At 37.8% G+C, this 27536-nt stretch overlaps 1 protein-coding gene across 1 annotated transcript in view; it reads right to left on the bottom strand.

The window, feature by feature from the left end:
• Positions 1-389: 389 nt before the first annotated feature.
• Positions 390-27536, bottom strand: part of LOC307009983 (hemicentin-1-like) — a 31660-nt gene continuing 4513 nt past the window's right edge. The window contains exons 4-15 of the mRNA XM_079634267.1: positions 27141-27374; positions 25793-25870; positions 17249-17383; positions 14383-14646; positions 13951-14280; positions 13508-13741; positions 7906-8169; positions 7474-7803; positions 7031-7264; positions 1428-1691; positions 996-1325; positions 390-786 (exon numbers count right to left, since the gene is read on the bottom strand). Of these exons, the coding sequence (XP_079490393.1) occupies positions 542-786; positions 996-1325; positions 1428-1691; positions 7031-7264; positions 7474-7803; positions 7906-8169; positions 13508-13741; positions 13951-14280; positions 14383-14646; positions 17249-17383; positions 25793-25870; positions 27141-27374 (2942 nt within the window). The 3' untranslated portion in view covers positions 390-541. The remainder of the gene's footprint in view (positions 787-995; positions 1326-1427; positions 1692-7030; positions 7265-7473; positions 7804-7905; positions 8170-13507; positions 13742-13950; positions 14281-14382; positions 14647-17248; positions 17384-25792; positions 25871-27140; positions 27375-27536) is intronic.

The raw sequence follows: 27536 nt of genomic DNA, 5'->3' as shown, positions 1-27536 counted from the left end.
ATTAAGCAAAAGAGAATTTCAATAAAAAAATACATCAGTTATAGAGCCTTGTAATTTAAGCTTTTGCTTTTCTTAAAAAAAAGTAGTTGCTACCAAGTGGTAAAACGGGACTACAGACGTTGTCGCCGGGACATTAAAGAATTACACCAAACAACTTAAACTCCTCTACTCCCTATAGTCTGCTTGTAAAATGTTTTTATTTTATTTTACAAAGACCGAAAGATTTGTTGAAAGCTGGGTGATGGTGACGTTGAAGTCATGTGATCGTGGTGTAGTTTATTTATAGCCTACGTTTAGCTTTTTACTTCTGGTGATTGTTTTGAGGCTTCAAAATTCATAAAAAATTTGTTAATTTGTGAAGATTTTCATGATGAACAAAGCATGTAAGAATCATATTTTGTGGGTCACAGAGCTTTCTTTCGGTAAAGCCAATGGAAAAATCCAGTTATGTTTTTATTGAGGAAACCAGAGTGATGCTAACATCTGGGTAGGAAATCAGTAACGGTAACTTTAAATGAGTGTTTTAACTATTAGTGTTTATTCAGAACTGACCTGTAGATGTGAGGATGAACACTTTGCTGTCTCTTCCCTGAGAGTTTGTGGCGATGCACGTGTATTTTCCTGAACTGAGCGTGGAGGACAGAAGCACTGAGGAGCTGATCGTATCTTTCAGATGTTCTGAGTGCCATGAGTACATAGGAGCCGGGTTTGCCTTCACTGTACAGTTTAGTGTGAGCTCATCATTTATATTGATGGTCTCTGTTGAACTGGAGTGTTTTGGTTTATCTGAGGAGGACAGAGGAACATTTCTCAGCACAACAACACCATGATGAGCAGCTCTTATTAATAGATCAGTAAAATACTGATCAGTAAAATCTTTTTATCTATGTTAATTCACTTCATAATATGAATAATCCTTCACACTAGAAGGCTCTTCAGAAAATATAAACTGAATTAAACTAAATCAAATTACAATACTTAATACTTAAACCTACAGTAGACTTCAACTTTGAGTGTTTTTGATGGGGCAGTTGGAGGAGGTTGAGGTCCTTCTTCTCCCAGTTCCAGCTTTGCTTCACACCAGTACTGAGCTCCATCATCAGCTCTGTCTGGACGGATCAGGAGTTTAGATGTTTTATTCACTGGAGTCTTGATGGTTTCAGTGAAGATGGATTGATCCACCAGAGTCTGTCCTTTGTACCAGTTGACAGTGAGATTCTGAGCAGGAGCAACATTGAGAACGTCACACTGGAGCTCATACTGGTTTCCCTCCGTCAATGGTCCGTTGTGATTCACAGTGCTGATGGACACACTGTCTGGAGTCTCTGTGGAGGAAGATTTACACACTCTGATATCTGCAGTCATGAATGTACAGTAGAAATTTCTGAGAATGAAAATATAACAATATCAATAACAGGGAAACTCACTGTAAATAGTCACTGGGAGAGTCACTATACACTGTTCCTTATAGTTTATTAAGCAGGATGGCGTTATGTCCCATTCTGTCAGTTCTGACACTCTCCATGTGATCAGACTGTCTTTGGTCATGGCCACTGCTCCCTCACTGGCTTCCCATCCCATTCCTGTATGCTGGATAGAAGTGCTGCAGTCGGCTGAGACAGGACCGCCGTACTTCACAACAACTCTCTGTGGGTTGAGCTGAACTGGACATTCATCAGCAGCATGTGAACCTGTTAAACACATTGAATAATTCAGAGTAATGGGATACATAATGGCAGGTATTATTTACTTGACAGACTGAACATTGATAAGCAACTATCACATTGGCCCTCATTTATCAATCTTGCGTCGAAACGGGCGTATATGTTGGCGTAAGATTATGCTTACACTCCTCTCACCGCCTGATTTATGAAGCTGTGCGTACCTTTGAAATTCAGGTGTACACAATACCTGCCTCTTGATAAATGCCGCGGCGGCGGCTGAAAACGATCGTCATTAGATTAACACGCCCCTATATATTCACGTCTCCGCCTCCCCCACGCCCTCATTTTACGCCATGGACACACGGAAGACGGCAAAGAGGAGAAACTTCTCCAGTGGAAATCCAGTTTAAATCGCTGGTTGGTTGAGCAAATTACCTATCACAATGCATTATTTTACAGCACGTGTTTTGAAACTATTAGCGTTGAATTTCGCATGACGTCACATGTAATGGGGTGTACAATAGTGAGTGATGATGATGTGAATAATTGCATGACAATTTGTAATATTCTTCTTAATATTATGATTTTGATTATTAATGACGCTTATTGTTATTTAGAAGAAGAATGTCTTTGTTATTATTGTTATTTGTATTATTATTATTATTATTATTTAAAAGAAGAAGAATGTCATTTTAATTATTTTGTCAGTCTGAATTATTTGTTGGTCATTGAAAGCCTTTCATTACTGAACCCAGTCCGTGCGCACCTGCCGGGCATAACTCACAAAAATAAACACTGAAGTTTATTATTTCTATGTTGTTGTTTTTTTACAGTGGGTCATAATATATCATATCTTTAGTTTGTCAGTGCGTTTTGTGGTGTTAGGAATTGTTTTTCTGCGCATTTCAGCACTAACTAAAAACGTGCGTAGCCTACATGTAGGCCTACACCACCTCCTGAGCTGGCGTAGGATTTGAGCGTTCCGTACGCCAACGTCCATATTGATAAATCGCAAAGTCACCGTGGTTTTGGGTGTACGCTGGAAATGTGGTGTACGCACTTTTGATAAATGAGGCCATTGTGACTGGTTGATAAAATGACTGGTCTGGAGTCTTGGTCAGGATCTGGTATTTTATTGTGTTTATTGACCAACTATGTAGGAAAAGCTATTGTAGAAGACAATCAGTCTATAACTGTTTATGACTGTTTAAAAACAAAGAAGCAAATCAATTCTTATCATCTTGGCATTACAGGCACAGTATGGAAGTTTCGCCACTAGAGGTCGCTTATTCAAAACAATAACAAAGGTGTGGCTTGATGAGCCAAGTTTACGCGTGGAATCATGGGAGTGTCGTCTTCAACTCCACAGCCGATGGAAAGCAATCCAACGGGACTCAGGCAGAAATCGTGTTCATGAGTGAGCTAATGTTTAACGTTACTGTGGTATGAAGCAGGTTACCCACTTGACAAAATAGTGTTGTCTCAATGAGGCATGGTACAAATATGTTACTCGTGGTAAATCAAGAAAACAAGACATTCAAATAATAAGCTATATAAGCATATGTTGAGCTATATAACAATTTGTTTTCTGTCGTTAAAAGGCATCCAAACATGTGCTCATCTGTCTAATAAAGCACATAATTAAAGTGTATCGGAAATCGAGGACAACTCGACGCCATTGACAGGTGACGCAAAGACACGGGCCATTACCTATGGCCATTACACTCGTTAAAATTTCTGATTTCTCTGGATGTAAACATTGTTGGAAACATTTGGGATAATGTATACACAAGTCAACAAAATGTATAACACTGTGCTAGTGGTTTTGGGGTATTTAAATCTTACATATTGTGCTGCCTTTAAACTAAGAAACTTCTTAAACTAAAAATCTTTTTTGACCTGTACTCAGCCCTTATGTATCTAACTTTACCTTTCTCGTTCAGTATAAAGCATGCGTTGTTACAGGAAATATTTTATTTTAAAAGACAATTTTATTTGAAGCATCCAAATAAAATATTAAGAAAAGCCATAAGGACATCATCATTATCAGTTACAGTATCTGAACTCTTCAAGGACAAGTAGGCTATGTCTAATTATTTATCGCTTCATATTATATTTAATAAACCACTTACATTGTCGTGAACTGTGACCGAGAGAGCTCAAGCGCTGCAATGGAAGAAAGCCCATGCAAATAGAAAAAACACCAGCAAATTACGAAAAACATCTTCATCAGTTTGACAACACGTGTTGCTAATACTCACAACACAACCGAATACAGAAACGCGCTGCTAGTCTTTTGGGTAGGCCTATTATTAGCCCAAATAATCTGACGAGATACACAATCAACTGTGAAACGTTATGTAAACTGGCTAACTTTCACAACTGTAGGCTAACTAAACAATGTTCAAGGTTCACGAAAATAAATTCCGTAATGCTTATAAATGGTTAAAAAAAAAAATATGCTATTTGCAGCGCGTTTCTGTATTTGGTAGCATTGTGAGTATTTGCAGCACGTGTTGTCTTATGAAGATGTTAGTTTTCTTAATTTGCTGGTATTTTTTTCTATTTCTTGCAGCGCATTGCTCTTTTGCAGCATGTAAATCTGTCTCTCGGCCACCGTACATGGTTCATGACTATGACATTAAATATCACAGTCTGGTGGTATAATGCCCTTTTCCCAAGATGTAAAATAAGTATCTGATGTCCCTAAAGTGTATGTGAAGTTTAAGCTCAAAATACCCCACAGATATTTTTTTATATCATGTTAAAATGGTCACTTTTTGAGGGTGTCCCTTTAAATGCAAATGAGCTGCTGCTCCCGGCATAGAGGGCGGAGCTTCAAGAGCTCGTGTGTTAGCAGCTCCGATCAGTGGCGTAGGTTGGATTTTGAAATTGGTGGGAACGGGGACATCAATATATAAATATATTTTAAGTTTTGATCGAAATGATTGCTAGAGATATATCAGTGTCACTGGATATTGGTAGGGACACGTCCCTACTAAATTCTACGCCCCTGCCTCACACACATGCACTGAACATTTCAAAAAACGTTTAGCCCTTTATGTTCAAACCGGACAAAGATGGAGAGACTCAAGAAGAAGTGACAACATGCAGAATGCAACAGGACATTTCTGAATGGTTAGTTGATGAATTTATGTTCTAATGAGTTAATGATTAATGATCTTCGCATCTTCACTGTTACGCTAATTTCTATTATCACTGTAAAGCTGCTTTGAATGTAATCCATACTGTTAAAAGCGCTATATAAATGAAGGTGACTTGACTTGATTTATGTAGCTGATGTGGAATTAACTATCTTCTAGTCATTGATTAGCATATTCTGTCATGATAATCTATAAATCGGGTTTATGTACATTTTAGGGTTTGTGATGTTACTAACCCGAGTGGAAGCTCATGTAGTCCCTACCCGTGTTTGTTGTATAGTCCTTAAAATGTGATTTATGTAAAAAAAAAAAAAAACTCCCTTTGCTTTGAACTTTGAGTGTTGTAACTTCTGCAGATGTTGTTTAAGCTCAAACAGCAACATTACACACTAACTAAAGTTAAAAAAGTGACATCTTAATCAACCACCCCTTTAAAAGAGCATAGGACCTTATGTAGCCACGCCCCTTTTCAGCGCTGTGCTCGTTGTCTTTTGTCTTCCGGTTTGTATTTTCACTACGATCTTACCTAATGAATGAACGGCTCGTTTTAAAATCTTCTTTAACATTTGTTAAGACATCTGCTTTAGAAATATACAGAGCGACCGCAAAAACGGTCAAAGAAAAACAAAGACAATTTTCTAAAGATGGCTGCGCCCTCGTTTTCTCTGGTGCATGCATAAGGATACAAATCCAAATTTGCCAGCACTAAAAATACTGTGTACTCAAGCACAGGTCATATAGCCTATCACATTGCTCACTGGTACTGTACATAGCGAGAGTACAGTAATGAATTGGCTTTCAAATTCAAACATGTCAACAATTTGAACACAGAGAAAATATAGGTCGACGACGTTCGGAAACAAGTTAATTTGAAAGGACATAATAAGCGTTCGCTTCATGTATCGGTAGAATAAACAAGGGAGTCAATACAAACCTGTGAGGGTCTCTATCCTTTGGGGAATGGAAAGGCTCAATGGATGTTAAAGGTTCTACATGCAAACATTTCAGAACATTTAAAGAACCTTTATTTTTTAGGAGTGTATGGCGTATTTTTATAGGCCAAACGCGGAAACAAGTAGCATTTTAACACTTCTGGTTTCATTCACTTTTGGTTTCAAAGTCAATGGGTTTTTGAAATGGGTTGTTGGTTAAATGTCTGAAATAAGGTCTGTGTTTATCAAATTATTTCAATAATTAAAGGTGCTGTATGGGGTTTTTCTACTAAAATGAATCCATTTTTTATTACCTGTGTGTGAAGGGGTTGTAATCTCACAATAAAATGATCCACTTGGCGGGTTTTGCTATTACCTCTGATAGCAAGTATTCCTTTTTCTATGTGATGCTCCGGGTCGGATTTGCCGCGAAATCCAGTGACGTGACTGAGACCTGCATGCGCGCTCCCGAGCGTCTCGCCTCTCGCCTCGTCTACTGACTTTGCACTCAACAGCGACGACACTGCAACTTTATGACATGGAGTCTGCTAATACTAGGAAACGACTAGCACAACACAGACTCCAACACAAACTCCACATAATAATAAAACACAAAAGAAAGCATGCGCACGAGCACTCGCTTGTAAACGTATTGGTTGCAATCTGAAACATCACCGCTAGATGCCGCTGAAAACTCCATACAGCACCTTTAAGCAAAAGAGAATTTCAATTAAAAAAAATACATCAGTTATACCGCCTTGTAATTTTTTTAAGCTTTTGCTTTTCTTGAAAAAAAGTAGTTGCTAACAAGTGGTAAAACGGGACTACAGACGTTGTCGCCGGGACATTAAACAATTACACCAAACAACTTAAACTCATCTACTCCCTATAGTCTGCTTGTAAAATGTTTTTATTTTATTTTATAAAGACCGAAAGATTTGTTGAAAGCTGGGTGATGGTGACGTTGAAGTCATGTGATCGTGGTGTAGTTTATTTATAGCCTACGTTTAGCTTTTTACTTCTGATGATTGTTTTGAGGCTTCAAAATTCATAAAAATTGTGTAAATTTGTGAAGATTTTCATGATGAAGATTTTCATCATGTAATAATCATATTTTGTGGGTCACAGAGCTTGCTTTCGGTAAAGCCAATGGAAAAATCCGGTTATGTTTTTATTGAGGAAACCAGAGTGATGCTAACATCTGGGTAGGAAATCAGTAACGGTAACTTTAAATGAGTGTTTTAACTATTAGTGTTTATTCAGAACTGACCTGTAGATGTGAGGATGAACACTTTGCTGTCTCTTCCCTGAGAGTTTGTGGCGATGCACGTGTATTTTCCTGAACTGAGCGTGGAGGACAGAAGCACTGAGGAGCTGATCGTATCTCTCAGATGTTCTGAGTGCCATGAGTACATAGGAGCCGGGCTTGCCTTCACTGTACAGTTTAGTGTGAGCTCATCATTTATATTGATGGTCTCTGTTGAACTGGAGTGTTTTGGTTTATCTGAGGAGGACAGAGGAACATTTCTCAGCACAACAACACCATGATGAGCAGCTCTTATTAATAGATCAGTAAAATACTGATCAGTAAAATCTTTTTATCTATGTTAATTCACTTCATAATATGAATAATCCTTCACACTAGAAGGCCCTTCAGAAAATATAAACTGAATTAAACAATCAAATTACAAGCTTAGCAATACTTAAACCTACAGTAGACTTCAACTTTGAGTGTTTTTGATGGGGCAGTTGGAGGAGGTCGAGGTCCTTCTTCTCCCAGTTCCAGCTTTGCTTCACACCAGTACTGAGCTCCATCATCAGCTCTGTCTGGACGGATCAGGAGTTTAGATGTTTTATTCACTGGAGTCTTGATGGTGTCAGTGAAGATGGATTGATCCACCAGAGTCTGTCCTTTGTACCAGTTGACAGTGAGATTCTGAGCAGGAGCAACATTGAGAACGTCACACTGGAGCTCATACTGGTTTCCCTCTATCATTGGTCCGTTGTGATTCACAGTGCTGATGGACACACTGTCTGGAGTCTCTGTGGAGGAAGATTTACACTCTCTGATATCTGCAGTCATGAATGTACAGTAGATATTTCTGAGAATGAAAATATAACAATATCAATAACAGGGAAACTCACTGTAAATAGTCACTGGGAGAGTCACTATACACTGTTCCTTATAGTTTATTAAGCAGGATGGCGTTATGTCCCATTCTGTCAGTTCTGACACTCTCCATGTGATCAGACTGTCTTTGGTCATGGCCACTGCTCCCTCACTGGCTTCCCATCCCATTCCTGTATGCTGGATAGAAGTGCTGCAGTCGGCTGAGACAGGACCGCCGTACTTCACAACAACTCTCTGTGGGTTGAGCTGAACTGGACATTCATCAGCAGCATGTGAACCTGTTAAACACATTGAATAATTCAGAGTAATGGGATACATAATGGCAGGTATTGTTTACTTGACAGACTGAACATTGATAAGCAACTATCACATTGGCCCTCATTTATCAATCTTGCGTCGAAACGGGCGTATATGTTGGCGTAAGATTATGCTTACACTCCTCTCACCGCCTGATTTATGAAGCTGTGCGTACCTTTGAAATTCAGGTGTACACAATACCTGCCTCTTGATAAATGCCGCGGCGGCGGCTGAAAACGATCGTCATTAGATTAACACGCCCCTATATATTCACGTCTCCGCCTCCCCCACGCCCTCATTTTACGCCATGGACACACGGAAGACGGCAAAGAGGAGAAACTTCTCCAGTGGAAATCCAGTTTAAATCGCTGGTTGGTTGAGCAAATTACCTATCACAATGCATTATTTTACAGCACGTGTTTTGAAACTATTAGCGTTGAATTTCGCATGACGTCACATGTAATGGGGTGTACAATAGTGAGTGATGATGATGTGAATAATTGCATGACAATTTGTAATATTCTTCTTAATATTATGATTTTGATTATTAATGACGCTTATTGTTATTTAGAAGAAGAATGTCTTTGTTATTATTGTTATTTGTATTATTATTATTATTATTATTTAAAAGAAGAAGAATGTCATTTTAATTATTTTGTCAGTCTGAATTATTTGTTGGTCATTGAAAGCCTTTCATTACTGAACCCAGTCCGTGCGCACCTGCCGGGCATAACTCACAAAAATAAACACTGAAGTTTATTATTTCTATGTTGTTGTTTTTTTACAGTGGGTCATAATATATCATATCTTTAGTTTGTCAGTGCGTTTTGTGGTGTTAGGAATTGTTTTTCTGCGCATTTCAGCACTAACTAAAAACGTGCGTAGCCTACATGTAGGCCTACACCACCTCCTGAGCTGGCGTAGGATTTGAGCGTTCCGTACGCCAACGTCCATATTGATAAATCGCAAAGTCACCGTGGTTTTGGGTGTACGCTGGAAATGTGGTGTACGCACTTTTGATAAATGAGGCCATTGTGACTGGTTGATAAAATGACTGGTCTGGAGTCTTGGTCAGGATCTGGTATTTTATTGTGTTTATTGACCAACTATGTAGGAAAAGCTATTGTAGAAGACAATCAGTCTATAACTGTTTATGACTGTTTAAAAACAAAGAAGCAAATCAATTCTTATCATCTTGGCATTACAGGCACAGTATGGAAGTTTCGCCACTAGAGGTCGCTTATTCAAAACAATAACAAAGGTGTGGCTTGATGAGCCAAGTTTACGCGTGGAATCATGGGAGTGTCGTCTTCAACTCCACAGCCGATGGAAAGCAATCCAACGGGACTCAGGCAGAAATCGTGTTCATGAGTGAGCTAATGTTTAACGTTACTGTGGTATGAAGCAGGTTACCCACTTGACAAAATAGTGTTGTCTCAATGAGGCATGGTACAAATATGTTACTCGTGGTAAATCAAGAAAACAAGACATTCAAATAATAAGCTATATAAGCATATGTTGAGCTATATAACAATTTGTTTTCTGTCGTTAAAAGGCATCCAAACATGTGCTCATCTGTCTAATAAAGCACATAATTAAAGTGTATCGGAAATCGAGGACAACTCGACGCCATTGACAGGTGACGCAAAGACACGGGCCATTACCTATGGCCATTACACTCGTTAAAATTTCTGATTTCTCTGGATGTAAACATTGTTGGAAACATTTGGGATAATGTATACACAAGTCAACAAAATGTATAACACTGTGCTAGTGGTTTTGGGGTATTTAAATCTTACATATTGTGCTGCCTTTAAACTAAGAAACTTCTTAAACTAAAAATCTTTTTTGACCTGTACTCAGCCCTTATGTATCTAACTTTACCTTTCTCGTTCAGTATAAAGCATGCGTTGTTACAGGAAATATTTTATTTTAAAAGACAATTTTATTTGAAGCATCCAAATAAAATATTAAGAAAAGCCATAAGGACATCATCATTATCAGTTACAGTATCTGAACTCTTCAAGGACAAGTAGGCTATGTCTAATTATTTATCGCTTCATATTATATTTAATAAACCACTTACATTGTCGTGAACTGTGACCGAGAGAGCTCAAGCGCTGCAATGGAAGAAAGCCCATGCAAATAGAAAAAACACCAGCAAATTACGAAAAACATCTTCATCAGTTTGACAACACGTGTTGCTAATACTCACAACACAACCGAATACAGAAACGCGCTGCTAGTCTTTTGGGTAGGCCTATTATTAGCCCAAATAATCTGACGAGATACACAATCAACTGTGAAACGTTATGTAAACTGGCTAACTTTCACAACTGTAGGCTAACTAAACAATGTTCAAGGTTCACGAAAATAAATTCCGTAATGCTTATAAATGGTTAAAAAAAAAAAAAATGCTATTTGCAGCGCGTTTCTGTATTTGGTAGCATTGTGAGTATTTGCAGCACGTGTTGTCTTATGAAGATGTTAGTTTTCTTAATTTGCTGGTATTTTTTTCTATTTCTTGCAGCGCATTGCTCTTTTGCAGCATGTAAATCTGTCTCTCGGCCACCGTACATGGTTCATGACTATGACATTAAATATCACAGTCTGGTGGTATAATGCCCTTTTCCCAAGATGTAAAATAAGTATCTGATGTCCCTAAAGTGTATGTGAAGTTTAAGCTCAAAATACCCCACAGATATTTTTTTATATCATGTTAAAATGGTCACTTTTTGAGGGTGTCCCTTTAAATGCAAATGAGCTGCTGCTCCCAGCATAGAGGGCGGAGCTTCAAGAGCTCGTGTGTTAGCAGCTCCGATCAGTGGCGTAGGTTGGATTTTGAAATTGGTGGGAACGGGGACATCAATATATAAATATATTTTAAGTTTTGATCGAAATGATTGCTAGAGATATATCAGTGTCACTGGATATTGGTAGGGACACGTCCCTACTAAATTCTACGCCCCTGCCTCACACACATGCACTGAACATTTCAAAAAACGTTTAGCCCTTTATGTTCAAACCGGACAAAGATGGAGAGACTCAAGAAGAAGTGACAACATGCAGAATGCAACAGGACATTTCTGAATGGTTAGTTGATGAATTTATGTTCTAATGAGTTAATGATTAATGATCTTCGCATCTTCACTGTTACGCTAATTTCTATTATCACTGTAAAGCTGCTTTGAATGTAATCCATACTGTTAAAAGCGCTATATAAATGAAGGTGACTTGACTTGATTTATGTAGCTGATGTGGAATTAACTATCTTCTAGTCATTGATTAGCATATTCTGTCATGATAATCTATAAATCGGGTTTATGTACATTTTAGGGTTTGTGATGTTACTAACCCGAGTGGAAGCTCATGTAGTCCCTACCCGTGTTTGTTGTATAGTCCTTAAAATGTGATTTATGTAAAAAAAAAAAAAACTCCCTTTGCTTTGAACTTTGAGTGTTGTAACTTCTGCAGATGTTGTTTAAGCTCAAACAGCAACATTACACACTAACTAAAGTTAAAAAAGTGACATCTTAATCAACCACCCCTTTAAAAGAGCATAGGACCTTATGTAGCCACGCCCCTTTTCAGCGCTGTGCTTGTTGTCTTTTGTCTTCCGGTTTGTATTTTCACTACGATCTTACCTAATGAATGAACGGCTCGTTTTAAAATCTTCTTTAACATTTGTTAAGACATCTGCTTTAGAAATATACAGAGCGACCGCAAAAACGGTCAAAGAAAAACAAAGACAATTTTCTAAAGATGGCTGCGCCCTCGTTTTCTCTGGTGCATGCATAAGGATACAAATCCAAATTTGCCAGCACTAAAAATACTGTGTACTCAAGCACAGGTCATATAGCCTATCACATTGCTCACTGGTACTGTACATAGCGAGAGTACAGTAATGAATTGGCTTTCAAATTCAAACATGTCAACAATTTGAACACAGAGAAAATATAGGTCGACGATGTTCGGAAACAAGTTAATTTGAAAGGACATAATAAGCGTTCGCTTCATGTATCGGTAGAATAAACAAGGGAGTCAATATAAACCTGTGAGGGTCTCTATCCTTTGGGGAATGGAAAGGCTCAATGGATGTTAAAGGTTCTACATGCAAACATTTCAGAACATTTAAAGAACCTTTATTTTTTAGGAGTGTATGGCGTATTTTTATAGGCCAAACGCGGAAACAAGTAGCATTTTAACACTTCTGGTTTCATTCACTTTTGGTTTCAAAGTCAATGGGTTTTTGAAATGGGTTGTTGGTTAAATGTCTGAAATAAGGTCTGTGTTTATCAAATTATTTCAATAATTAAAGGTGCTGTATGGGGTTTTTCTACTAAAATGAATCCATTTTTTATTACCTGTGTGTGAAGGGGTTGTAATCTCACAATAAAATGATCCACTTGGCGGGTTTTGCTATTACCTCTGATAGCAAGTATTCCTTTTTCTATGTGATGCTCCGGGTCGGATTTGCCGCGAAATCCAGTGACATGACTGAGACCTGCATGCGCGCTCCCGAGCGTCTCGCCTCTCGCCTCGTCTACTGACTTTGCACTCAACAGCGACGACACTGCAACTTTATGACATGGAGTCTGCTAATACTAGGAAACGACTAGCACAACACAGACTCCAACACAAACTCCACATAATAATAAAACACAAAAGAAAGCATGCGCACGAGCACTCGCTTGTAAACGTATTGGTTGCAATCTGAAACATCACCGCTAGATGCCGCTGAAAACTCCATACAGCACCTTTAAGCAAAAGAGAATTTCAATTAAAAAAATACATCAGTTATACCGCCTTGTAATTTTTTTAAGCTTTTGCTTTTCTTGAAAAAAAGTAGTTGCTAACAAGTGGTAAAACGGGACTACAGACGTTGTCGCCGGGACATTAAACAATTACACCAAACAACTTAAACTCATCTACTCCCTATAGTCTGCTTGTAAAATGTTTTTATTTTATTTTATAAAGACCGAAAGATTTGTTGAAAGCTGGGTGATGGTGACGTTGAAGTCATGTGATCGTGGTGTAGTTTATTTATAGCCTACGTTTAGCTTTTTACTTCTGATGATTGTTTTGAGGCTTCAAAATTCATAAAAATTGTGTAAATTTGTGAAGATTTTCATGATGAAGATTTTCATCATGTAATAATCATATTTTGTGGGTCACAGAGCTTGCTTTCGGTTAAGCCAATGGAAAAATCCGGTTATGTTTTTATTGAGGAAACCAGAGTGATGCTAACATCTGGGTAGGAAATCAGTAACGGTAACTTTAAATGAGTGTTTTAACTATTAGTGTTTATTCAGAACTGACCTGTAGATGTGAGGATGAACACTTTGCTGTCTCTTCCCTGAGAGTTTGTGGCGATGCACGTGTATTTTCCTGAACTGAGCGTGGAGGACAGAAGCACTGGGGAGCTGATCGTATCTCTCAGATGTTCTGAGTGCCATGAGTACATAGGAGCCGGGCTTGCCTTCACTGTACAGTTTAGTGTGAGCTCATCATTTATATTGATGGTCTCTGTTGAACTGGAGTGTTTTGGTTTATCTGAGGAGGACAGAGGAACATTTCTCAGCACAACAACACCATGATGAGCAGCTCTTATTAATAGATCAGTAAAATACTGATCAGTAAAATCTTTTTATCTATGTTAATTCACTTCATAATATGAATAATCCTTCACACTAGAAGGCCCTTCAGAAAATATTAACTGAATTAAACAATCAAATTACAAGCTTAGCAATACTTAAACCTACAGTAGACTTCAACTTTGAGTGTTTTTGATGGGGCAGTTGGAGGAGGTCGAGGTCCTTCTTCTCCCAGTTCCAGCTTTGCTTCACACCAGTACTGAGCTCCATCATCAGCTCTGTCTGGACGGATCAGGAGTTTAGATGTTTTATTCACTGGAGTCTTGATGGTGTCAGTGAAGATGGATTGATCCACCAGAGTCTGTCCTTTGTACCAGTTGACAGTGAGATTCTGAGCAGGAGCAACATTGAGAACGTCACACTGGAGCTCATACTGGTTTCCCTCCGTCATTGGTCCGTTGTGATTCACAGTGCTGATGGACACACTGTCTGGAGTCTCTGTGGAGGAGGATTTACACACTCTGATATCTGCAGTCATGAATGTACAGTAGAAATTTCTGAGAATGAAAATATAACAATATCAATAACAGGGAAACTCACTGTAAATAGTCACTGGGAGAGTCACTATACACTGTTCCTTATAGTTTATGAAGCAGGATGGCTTTATGTCCCATTCTGTCAGTTCTGACACTCTCCATGTGATCAGACTGTCTTTGCTCATGGCCACTGCTCCCTCAATGGCTTCCCATCCCATTCCTGTATGCTGGATAGAAGTGTTGCAATCGGCTGAGACAGGACCGCCGTACTTCACAACAACTCTCTGTGGGTTGAGCTGAACTGGACATTCATCAGCAGCATGTGAACCTGTTAAACACATTGAAGAATTCAGAGTAATGGGATACACAATGGCAGGTATTATTTACTTGACAGACTGAACATTGATAAGCAACTATCAGATTGTGACTGGTTGATAAAATGACTGGTCTGGAGTCTTGGTCAGGACCTGGTATTTTATTGTGTTTATTGACCAACTATGTAGGAAAAGCTATTGTAGAAGACAATCAGTCTATAACTGTTTATGACTGTTTAAAAACAAAGAAGCAAATCAATTCTTATCATCTTGGCATTAAAGGCACAGTATGGAAGTTTCGCCACTAGAGGTCGCTTATTCAAAACAATAACAAAGTTGTGGCTTGATGAGCCAAGTTTACGCGTGAAATCATGGGAGTGTCGAGGACAACTCAGATATGACGCCATTGACAGGTGACGCAAAGACACGGGCCGTTACACTCGTTAAAATTTCTGATTTATCTGGATGTAAACATTTTTGGAAACATTTGGGATAATGTATATACACAAGTCAACAAAATGTATAACACTGTGCTAGGGTTTTTTGGGTATTTTAATATTGTGCCTTTAAACTAAGCAACTTCTTAAACTAAGAATCTTTTTTTACCTGTACTCAGCCCTTATGTATCTAACTTTACCTTTCTCGTTCAGTATAAAGCATGCGTTGTACAGGAAATATTTTATTTTATTTTAAAAGACAATTTTATTTGAAGCATCCTTATTAATATGAAAAAAAGTCATAAGGACATCATCATTATCAGTTACAGTATCTGAACTCTTCAAGGACAAGTAGACTATGTCTAATTATTTATCGCTTCATATTATATTTAATAAACCGCTTAGATTGTCGTGAACCTACTGTGACCGAGAGAGCTCAAGCGCTGCAATGGAAGGAAACCCATCCAAATAGAAAAAACACCAGCAAATTACGAAAACATCTTCATCAGTTTGACAACACGTGCTGCAAATACTCACAACGCAACCGAATACAGAAACGCGCTGCTAGTCTTTTGGGTATTATTAGCCCAAATAATCTGACGAGATACACAATCAACTGTGAAACGTTATGTAAACTGGCTAACGTTCACAACTGTAGGCTAACTAAACAACGTTCACGAAAATAAATTCTGTAATGCTTACTTTATAAATGGTAAAAAAAAAAAAAACAAGTAAAAAAAAATGCTATTTGCAGCGCGTTTCTGTATTTGGTATTGTGAGTATTTGCAGCACGTGTTGTCTTATGAAGATGTTGGTTTTCTTAATTTGCTGGTATTTTTTTCTATTTCTTCAGTTGCAGATTGAAGCGCATTGCTCTTTTGCAGCGTGTAAAGCTGTCTCTCGGCCACCGTACATGGTTCATGACTATAACATTAAATATCACAGTCCGGTGGTATAATGCCCCTTTCCCAAGATGTAAAATAAGTATCTGATGTCCCTAAAGTGTATGTGAAGTTTAAGCTCAAAATACCCCACAGATATTTTTTTATATCATGTTAAAATGGTCACTTTTTGAGGGTGTTCCTTTAAATGCAAACGAGCTGCTGCTCCCGGCATAGAGGGCGGAGCTTCAAGAGCTCGTGTGTTAGCAGCTCCGGCTCACACACATGCACTGAACATTAAAAAAAAAACGTTTAGCCCTTTATGTTCAAACCCGAGAAAGATGGAGAGACTACATGCATAATGCAACAGGACATTTCTGAATGGTTAGTTGATGAATTTATGTTCTAATGAGTTAATGATTAATGATCTTCGCATCTTCACTGTTACGCTAATTTCTATTATCACTGTAAAGCTGCTTTGAATGTAATCCATACTGTTAAAAGCGCTATATAAATGAAGGTGACTTGACTTGACTTATGTAGCTGATGTGGAATTAACTATCTTCATAGTCATTGATTAGCATATTCTGTCATGATAATCTATATCGTGTTCCCCGGGGCAGGGTTTATGTACATTTTAGGGTTTGTGATGTTACCAGTGTTTGTTGTATAGCCTAGTCCTTAAAATGTGATTTATGTAAAAAAAATATCTCCCTTTGCTTTGAACTTTGAGCGTCGTAACTTTGCAGATGTTGTTTAAGCTCAAACAGCAACATTACACACTAACTAAAGTTAAAAAAGTGACATCACAATCAACCACCCCTTTAAAGGGCATAAAATACTTTATGTGGCCACGCCCCTTTTCAGCGCTGTGCTCGTTGTCTTTTCACTACGATCTTACATAATGAATGAACGGCTCGTTTTAAAATCTTCTTTAACATTTGTTAAGACATCTGCTTTAGAAATATACAGAGCGACCGTAAAAACGGTCAAAGAAAAACAAAGACAATTTTCTAAAGATGGCTGCGCCCTCGTTTTCTCTGGCGCACGCATAAGGATACAAATCCAAATTTGCCAGCACTAAAAATACTGTGTGTACTCACAGGTCATATAGCCTATCACATTGCTCACTGGTACATAAATAGCGAGAGTATGAATTGGCTTTCAAATTCAAACATGTCAACAATTTGAACACAGAGAAAATATAGGTCGACGACGTCCGGAAACAAGTTAATTAAAAAATGACATAAGCTTTCGCTTCATGTATTGGTAAAATAAACAAGAGAGTCAATACAAACCCGTGAGGGTCACAAACAATAAAACTGCAAAGAGATAAACAAGTCCAAAGAAATATTGCAGCATATTTAAAGTGTTCAAGAGAGTGACTGTCCAGTGGTTCCTCAAGCAAAACTCCACAAAACCCCTCCCAGATCACAACTGGATGTTTTCCCACAGAAGACCACGTGGAATGATCCTCAGCTCAGAACAGTGGCTATCGCGAGAGAAGAATCTATTACGCGCTGTTCTCGTGTAGAATCAAGGGCAAATTCCAAACGGAAGTGAGCACCCTTATGCCCTACTCCCTTGGAAGGACAGAGCCCTTGAAAAGAGGACTTTGGAGGCATCCAGTTGTTCACTTTCATTTGAAACACCCCTAGATTACTTTCGCTTCTCAGACTCTTCTTCTTTGGTGTTTTATGGCAGTTGGCATCCATAATGTTGCGTTACTGCCACCTGCTGTTTCAATTAATTGTTTCCTCCTCATGGCATTCAGATTATAGTCCTGTCGGATGTTTTCCCACATGAAGAGTTTTAGCTTGCAAAGCTTCGGGAGATCCCAAAGTCAAGGAAAACCTTACTGTATGTGTGATTTACAGACCTGGAAAACCATGGAAATTAATATCAGCTTAAACAGTTGTGGAAGTTTCTGTCTTTAGCAGTAGGCTACACGACAGAACTGCAGCGCACGCTTAAAATAAACAGAACGGAAACGTCCACTGATGTGGATGCAAATATAGTTTATCTTTAGTTATATTTATAGTTATCGTTCTTGGTGTGGACGGGCCTTAATTGTAAACAACTGTTAAATGACACACAACTGTGACCTCGGGTGAAACATCTCAAGTGAGACCAGCTGCTTCATCTCAGACTCACAGCAGCAGTGTGGAGTCCGTCTGCTATTTCGTGTGTGTGTGTGTGTGTGTGTGTGTGTGTGTGCGCGCGCGCGCGCGCATTTAACAGCAAACAAGGCCAAGGGCCATTCTGAAATGCCACATTGTGAATTTATAAACTGCAAACGTCATCATCACACATTCATTGTGACCCTGGACCACAAAGCCAGTCACATGGGTACATTTTTTGGACACTATTTGGCCGAGGTACAACTATGTGAAGATCTGGAATCTGACTGAGGATGCAAAAAAAATCGAAACTTTAAAGTTGTCCATTTATGTTCGCGATAGTGCTGCATTCACTCACAAACATAAACGTTTTATATAGGCTACCGGTATTTACGGTAGGAAATTTACAAAATATCTTCATGGAACATGATCTTTACTTAATATCCTAATGATGGCATAAACGAAAAAACGATAATTTTGACCCTATAGGCTAATGTATTGTTGGCTATTGGCACAAATATACCCGTGCGACTTGTGACTAGTTTTGTGATCCAGGGTCATATATCTGTTAATATCTGTTTCACTTTCACAATCAGTGGATCCCTGTATCCATTCAGTTACTCGCATAGGAAAGCAATATTTCACTATACTGAATCTGATTAACCAGTAGCTATTTACCCTCTGCGGTCACGTTTACTGAGAGGGAAAAGTTACAGAGTAAGATAATGGAAAGATGACAAATTACAAAGGTCATATGGTGGTGTATATATATAATGGAAGACACTCAATGCACAGCAGAAACATGCATTATAAAATAGAATAAGTATAATATAAATATAATGAAGTGTATGTCAAGAAACAAGGCAAAAGGACTTCTAATCAAGGTGTCAAGATTTTAGCCTGCTGTTAATTGTTTATTTGTTTTGGCTCCAAAACCATTTGATTAATAGATTTTTTTTATTATTATTCATCTGGCACAACTCAAAATATTTATTTAGCACATTTTCTTGCTTCTTAAATGTTTTCACACGTTTCTCTTGTCTGATAGAAAGCAATGTTTATTATGTATCATGAATGTTATATTGTCTGTAACAGCGTCATATCAGATTATTAAGACCTGACAGAGCCTGATTTCAAGCTTATCTTTGTTTTCTTTTAAGTGCTCTCTTCCCTTTCCATAAAATCAGAGCAATAGAGAGAAAACAGGATATTACCAGCAAATGTGCAACCGATTCAAATATGAGTCAAGGTCATCCATGAAGCAGAAGCATAAAACATGCTATTAAACAAATAAAAACAACCCAGTAATTAATACAAGTGAAAATGTATATATAAATGACTTTTAAAACAAAGATGAAGTTTTTGAAGATACTGGTTTGGGCTTAATGAAATCTATATCTCCTGACTGGGATCAAATCCACAGGGAAAGGTTTAACCAGAAATTGATATGAAGGTAGGCTATAGCCTACACAAACATATTTTGTTTAATTATTAAAAAATATCTATGTAAACACATGCTACCATTTAATTAATAAATAACAAATATAACAGAATAAAACTGTATGTTACAGTTCTGTGGGCGATTCCCTTCAGTTGTTTTCATATTAGCATTGAAGCGATGCATTTCCATTCGTGACCAGTGGAGGGCGCAAAGGGTTGGTTTTGCGATTTCTCTGTACTTTATTCTTGAATGGCACACGAAACCCCCTTCCACAACACCCATTAGCAAACTTACTCTATGAAATTATGATATTAATACTATTAATGAAGTATGCTACTTTTAAATGTAACTTAAAGTCTGGGCAGATTTGTAAAAAATACAAAAGAAATACAAACTATTTTTTAATGCAACTGCTATGAATATATATGATTTGCTACTAGGCTACTTGCTAGTCCGACAAAAACGAACTTCATCGAGATTTAAGCACACACACACACACACACATATCCCCTTACACTGCCCCTATCCCTAAACCTACCCATCACAGGAGACATTCTGCATTTTTACATTTTCAAAAATATATAATTTAGTATGTTTATTAACCCATTCCCCTCATGGGGACCGCTGGCTGGTCCCCACAATGGAGGTGATCTCAGGTTTTACTATCCTTGTGGGGACATTCGGTTCCCACAATGTATAATAAACCAAGCCACACACACACACACACACACACACACACACACACACACACACACACACACACACACACACACACACACACACACACACACAGAGAGAGAGACTAAACGGCATTTTGTTGTAGCCTACAGTATGTGATCCTGGGTGGTTTCCGTCACGTGACTCGTTTAGAGAAATGAGGGCATTTAATCACTTGTGAATTAAACACTAAAAACATTTGACTTGCCACAACAGTTATTGTTCAGTTACATGATCAGAATAATATTCCAACTGAAAATCTAATATCAGTGACAGGTTTTTGTGTAAATGCTCTGAAGAGTGGGCAGGGCGAAGACTGCCTAAGTTCGAAAGTGTCTTGCTCATGGTTTCAAGTTTATTCTTGTTTTTAGATAGTAGCTAATCATTGCATCATTATTATACAGTCAATGTTAAGGTAGTATGCAAGGTCTTATTATTATAAACATGTGCAGTCATGAATGTGCAATGGCAGATGTTGAATGGTTTATGATTCATTGTGATTTTTGCTGAGTCACATTTATCTTCTGGGTTTTGTATTTTTGTTTATTTTGGAAATCTATAAAAATGGTGCGCTTGAATTCATCAAGCTCACTCCTATAGGCGTTTTAAACTGCTTAATCCCATGTTTACTTTTTCACAAAATGTCTTCCTGTGTGTTTCTGTTGAGGAAACTCATCAGTCCTGGCGAGCTGCTTAGAGCACTTCCCTGTAGAGCAGTTGCTATAGAAACACTGTGCTGCACGCATTTTTGGCAGTAAAGCCTTTCAGGTCTCTGTTAAACGGGCCTACACAATAGACACCCAAAAAGAGTTCATAAACTGAGTCATAGTTTCAGAGTATTCCCATGACGTGCAGCGCAAGAGCCACGAATAACATTTGAGCAATATACGGATGATGCCATTTTATTGGAAATTGAGGAAATTGTGCTTGTAGCTACAAAAATGACTAACACATAACTAAATCTTTTTCCAGAAAAGGAATTTTTATGAACAAGTTTTGTCTTATGGTCTACCAGCAGCAATCTATTAGCCTACTGTAGTAATTTCAGAAACTTAATCCCAGTTTTTACAAAAGATACACTGTTAAAAACAAAGGTTTTAACAGGGGGTTTTCGCAGAGAGGCCACAGAAGAAAAAGTGTTGGTTACCCAAAGATACCCTTCAGTGAACAGTCCATTTTTAAAAGAACCATTTTTTTTTCTTTATTGTGAAGAATATATCATAGAAACCACACAAAGACAGCTCCCTTTATAAAATAAAAAAGCTGTCATTCATCTCAGTTCATCGTGATCTCAAAAACTTCCGGTATAATCAATGAAGCTACACTGCACAATGAATCTCTTATTACGTTTTGTCATAAAAAGAGGATTCGTGAGCGTGCAGAACTCAGCACTGAACAAAGTTTTGACTATGTTTTGAGCGGTGAGTGGATTCTGACCAACTTAAAAATAAATGAACAATAATATCATTCACAATAATAAACACTTCTGATTGGCCATTGCGTTCAAGAAATCATGTTACAATGTTGCGAGCACAGCGATGTTGCCATAGCAGAAATGAAAGCTTTAGCATAAGTTCTGCCAGGAAGACTTAATTTTCTACGTCACTTATTACCTCACATCTATCCAATCATGTCCTTATACTCGCTGTACAAAAGATCAGTACTTACTTTTACGTGCCACAACGTAAATGTGTTTGCTGGGAAGGTAGTTTAGTGTGTGACGTCAGAAACACCAGTGATTTCAAACCGTGTTTTTGAGACTGTCTTTGGTTCACTGCAGTTTTATGGAGAAAATGCTCAGCAATGGTGTTGACTTTTGTATTTGCACATGGTTTGTCTAAAAGCATATTAAAAACACCAAACAAAGACATTTGATGCAACAAAATACAATAATTTCAACCAGTTTCTGTATTCATAAAAACAAAAAAAAGCACAAAAATAAAAATAACATGAAAAAGTAACGCTACATTCAGAAGAACCAACATAGACGTTTACAACAACATGTGTCCTACAACATTTTTAAACACATTTAGACATGATAAAGTACCGTAGTCAGGATGTTAAACACCCTATTAGTACCTGATAATAGTTAGTTCAGTTAACATCCTTTTCTGTTGCAATCTTTGTGATTGAAGTTGTTGACTACTGACATATTTTTTTTAGTTCATTGATCTTTGCTTCATTCCCAAAAAGTAGATTCATGTTAATGTTTCTATATTATTAGCCAGCAGTTAACTAAGTTCATAAAGTTAACTACCAGTTTTCAGTTAGTTAAGGTTAGGATTACAGTTAGGGTTAGTTGAAATAAATATAGCATATTTAAATAATTTATAACATGCTCTTGATCCCTTATGCACCACAAGATAAAAATGTGCTATCAATCCTTCTGCCGTTTTATAAAAAATACTTAGGAAAAAGGCACGCTGGTCATTTAATAGTAGCCTAACAAGACTATTGAGCCTGATGAAAAATGATGTGAGGCTGTATGAAAAACAAGTTCACTTTAACTATGAATAAAACTGTAAGTGATGTCTTACAATCAGGACTAAAGTCAAATACAGACTAATTAAACATTATTATTAATAGTATTGTTATTATTACATGTGTGGCATGTAATATGACATCCACTACTTCCGCTATAAATATTTGACAGTACCGTACATACTCAGCACCTAATTCACATAGACACTAAAAATGTGATCATAGCAAGGAAATTATGACAATAATTAAAATATGACAATATATGTAAAGACAAAAAGCATTCATATAGTGTTGTACAGTAATGGGGTTTCCACAAAAAGTGGTTATATTTAATAAGTGGTTAGGTCCCACTTTATATTAAGTGGCTTTAAGTACTATGTACTTACATCGAAAAATACGTACAATGTACTTATTGTGTTCATGTTTTATTGTAAAACACTTTTGCTGCTATTGCGCTGTGATACGGGTAAGGTTAGGGACAGGTGTGGTGGTATGGTTAAGTTTAAGGATAGGTTAAGGTATAAGGGAAGGGTCAACAGTGTAATTAAAAATGTAATTACATACATTAATTACAGCTGTAATAACATGCAGGTATTTTAAAAATATAAGTACAATGTAAAAACATGTATGTACACAATAAGTCCATTGTATCAAATTATGAATTTCAATGTAAGTACATAGTACTTAAAGCCACTTAATATAAAGTGGGACCAGTGGTTATATAAAATTATTAAGTCATAATTCTGTCCCATCAGGAACAGAATAATCAGTAAACACACATTTTGTCGACAACTTGTCGATAAAAGAAAAGAAAAAGTGCTGTATCGTAACATTTTACCGGTTTACCGCAACACCCCAAGCCATGCACAATCAAGTCAGTTATTTAAAGATTAATCCATAATAATCAAGTTTTTCACAATCTCCCTGAGGAGAAGGTCCCGTTTTGAGGTCATCTCTTGCAAGTCCATCAAATGACAGAATTCGGGGAAGCACAGCATTTGAATATCACATAAGCGCCGATTAACACCGCTGCCAACACCAAGCCGGTTCCAATGATAGCCCAGAATGTGGTTCTGCCTGTGAGAGAAATGACATGAATGATTTTAGAAACAGAAGGATCCATCAACAGTTTCAGCGTGACTCTGCTGGGATTACAACACACACACACACACACACACACACACACACACACACACACACACACACACACACACACACACACACACACACACACACACACACACACACACACACACACACGGGAGACCATAAGACACTGTTGCCCTATTCCTCATTTTGTGTAGTTTAGTTCCCTGATGAATGACTAAATGCAAACGTGAAGCTTATTCAAGACAGCAAAAAAAAAAAAAAAAAAGATAAAGGATGAACTTTGGGACAAATCAATACTGAGAGTTTAAGATAAACAACTTGCTAAAATGTCACAAACGCATTCTTGTTTCCTTCCTCACAGTAAGGGCCTTCATTTCAAATGTAAAAGATTTTTAATAATATTGTAGTCTATATAACCAATAGAAAGCTGTTTTGTTTTTGTTGACTTTTGTTTTCTAGTTGCTCCTAAATAAAATGCTTAGAAAATTATACTAGCAGAATTGTAACATTCACATAAACCTAGGCTACTCTATATCAGAAGATCACATTGTTATATATAGTGCTGCAGGTACACTCTTAAAGTGCCCGTATTATGCTTTTTCAGATAGTACATTTCATGTAGTGCCTAATATACAGAAGCTGTTTGTGAATGTAAAAGATCTGCAAAGTTTCAAAGGTCAAAGTGCACGACAAATGACGCTATTGTCTACTAAATGAAAGAACTGGGCTGCGTTCAGCCCCGACAAAACGCTGCACAACAGAAACAATGATGCGTTGAACACACTGCTCTGATGACGCAAGAGTTGCAACTATGGCAGCTGGGAAGGCCATTCTTTGTGTTCTTTGTGAAGAATTTTCAGAGCCTGATGAAGTCAGTATAAATATGTGTTTATACTACAAAATATGCCCGATGTTACAGTTACTGCACTTGCCGCACAGAACAAAAGAGAACATCCCAATCGAGTGAAGGGATTTGTGGAAACTGTGGTTCCTAATTGACCGTTCGCAAAAGCCACGCCCCTTAGTTATTGTTACTACGCCCGTCAAACAATTGAGAACCATAGCCATGGCTGGGTTGAGCTCCATACATTAAGTGATTGGTTTTGGAGTAATGCAGCAGACATATCCTCCAGGGCACGACAGAAAGTATAGACAGAATAGCGCACAGGAGCACATGCACAAAACAGTTTTGTAAAATTATATATCAATAATTTTTATTTGATCATATATCATTTTACAAAAAACTGTTTTGCGCATGTGCTCCCGCGCGCGCTATTTCAGTCACAACACTGCAATCAGAGGACGCGCTGAAACCATCAACTCTCGATGCTGTTCTCTTCATTCATAACTCGTAGCCTCCTGAGAAGGATATTTGTGTAAATAGTTGTGCAACTGCGCAAACTTTGTTTTGAAGTTTAATATTTGAGTTCCCGAGGAATTTGTGACTGTGTTCCTGTTCAACCACATCAAAGTTTCGTAATTAGTAAGTCCGTGCTTTTTCTCTTTTTTTTCCTCTTGTTTGCTGACTGATGAGGGGCCGCAGTGCCGTAGTGAAACGGTGTTTGTACATGTAGCCTATTTTTTAATTATAGTTACAAACAATCATAAAATAGGCTACAGCATATAAAAAAAAAGAAAAAAAAGTGAGAAACGGACCTCAGGTCGGGCTTAAAATATAACCGTAATGTTCGGGTCGGGTCAGGTTATTTCAGGTACGGGCCGGGTTCGGAGACCTCACTGCCATAGGTGCATCGTTTCACTATCTTGCTGAAATCGTTTGACGGAGGGCCTTCTCCTTAGTTACAGTTGCTGAGCTAGGATTGGACGAGAACCGTTGAGGGCGGGGTTTTGCGAACGGTCAATTATTGCGATACAACATTTGCCTCGCATTTTAGGATGAAAAGACAAACATGTCTTCTAATATCCTCAGTTGTTGCGTATACCGAGCTGCATCGAACACATTTGTAAATTACTTTCCTTGAACCCATTGTGCGAGTTCACTTTAATACCGAATGCTTTATATACACGTTGCTGCTGATTGGACTGCAGTTCTGACACACCCACCACACAAGAGAAGACGTATCTTAAACCCCGTTGCACATGACGTTCAACCGTAGCAAAACGTTGCGCACCATTTTGAACTTGAACGTGCCCCCTGATTGAGTCTGAAAAATTCGGTCTTCATTGGCTGCCCGCGAACAGCGTCTACTTTGACCCGCTCTCAAACACTGTAGTTGTAGCTGAAATCTGGAAGAGTTTGGTTCGTGTTGTTGACATGTCGAGAAGTCGCTGTTTTCTGCGCTGCCAAAGCAAACACACTTTTCTGCACTTCCAAAGGATGAGGACTCGAATTGATACGGTTAAAGCGACTCCATCGTTATCGTTCGTATCACTGTGTATCAAGTGCTGAGGAAGATACGCAGCTGAAATTCAGATATGCTATGCGGTCGACCAATTACAACAGACTGGGCCGTCTGACCAATCAGAGCCGAGGAAGCTCTCGGAAAGGAGGGGCTTAGAGAGACTGAATACTTTATTGAGTCACTTCAGACACTCTGAGTAAAGAGGTGATGTGTAATGTACATTATGAGAAAAATCAAGTTGTTTTTCAACCTCAAAACAAAAGTAGGAACATTTTTAAATAGCATAATAAAAATTTTCTTTTAGTGTGAAGAACATTTAAAAAATCTGAAGAACCTTTTGACACTATAAAGAATGGAATGGAATGGAAAGGTTCCATGGATGTTAAAGGTTCTTCATGCAAACATAAATAGCCTTTATTTTCAGTAGTATGACATATTTTTTATAGGCCAAACACGAAAAAGAGTTAAATTTTTTTGAACACTTCTGGTTTCATTGACATTGACCTCAAAATCAATGTTTTTTTTAAATGGGTTGTTGGTTAAATGCCTGAAAAAAGGTATGTGTTTATCACAAGCTCGAGATAATAATAATAATAAAAATTCTATATAAAATACATCAGTTATACCCCCTTGTGATTTAAAAACAAGAAAGATTTTTGCTTTTTATTTCTGGTCATTGTATTTTTAGACTTCAAAATTAAAAAAAATTATGTTCATTTGTGAAGATCATCATGATGAATAAAGCATGTAAGAATCTTTTGTTGGTCACAGAGCATTCTTTCTTTAAAGCCAATGGAAAAATCCGGTTACGTTTTTATTGAAGGAACGTGATGCTAACTTCCGAGTTGGCCTACAGAAATACATCATCACTGCAGCTCTTTATTGAACAGTAAGAATGCAGAAATCAGTAACTGTAACTTTAAAATGAGAGGCAGATTAGTGTTTATTCAGAACTGACCTGTAGATGTGAGTATGAACACTTTGCTGTCTCTTCCCTGAGAGTTTGTGGCGATGCACGTGTAGTTTCCAGAACTGAGCGTGGAGGACCGAAGCACTGAGGAGCTGATCGTATCTCTCAGATGTTCTGAGTGCCATGAGTACATAGGAGCCGGGTTTGCCTTCACTGTACAGTTTAGTGTGAGCTCATCATTTATATTGATGGTCTCTGTTGAACTGGAGTGTTTTGGTTTATCTGAGGAGGACAGAGGAACATTTCTCAGCACAACAACACCATGATGAGCAGCTCTTATTAATAGATCAGTAAAATCTTTTTATTTATGTTAATTCACTTCATAATACACTGTAAAATAAAACATAGATTTTATTTATATTTAATTAATAAAAATGAGGCAAC

The sequence above is a fragment of the Phoxinus phoxinus genome (genome assembly GCF_949152265.1).
Source record: "Phoxinus phoxinus genome assembly, chromosome: 1".
In the NCBI taxonomy this organism is placed as follows: domain Eukaryota; kingdom Metazoa; phylum Chordata; class Actinopteri; order Cypriniformes; family Leuciscidae; genus Phoxinus; species Phoxinus phoxinus.
Note: the sequence above shows the minus strand (reverse complement) of the source record. Positions and strands in the feature narration are given on the sequence as shown.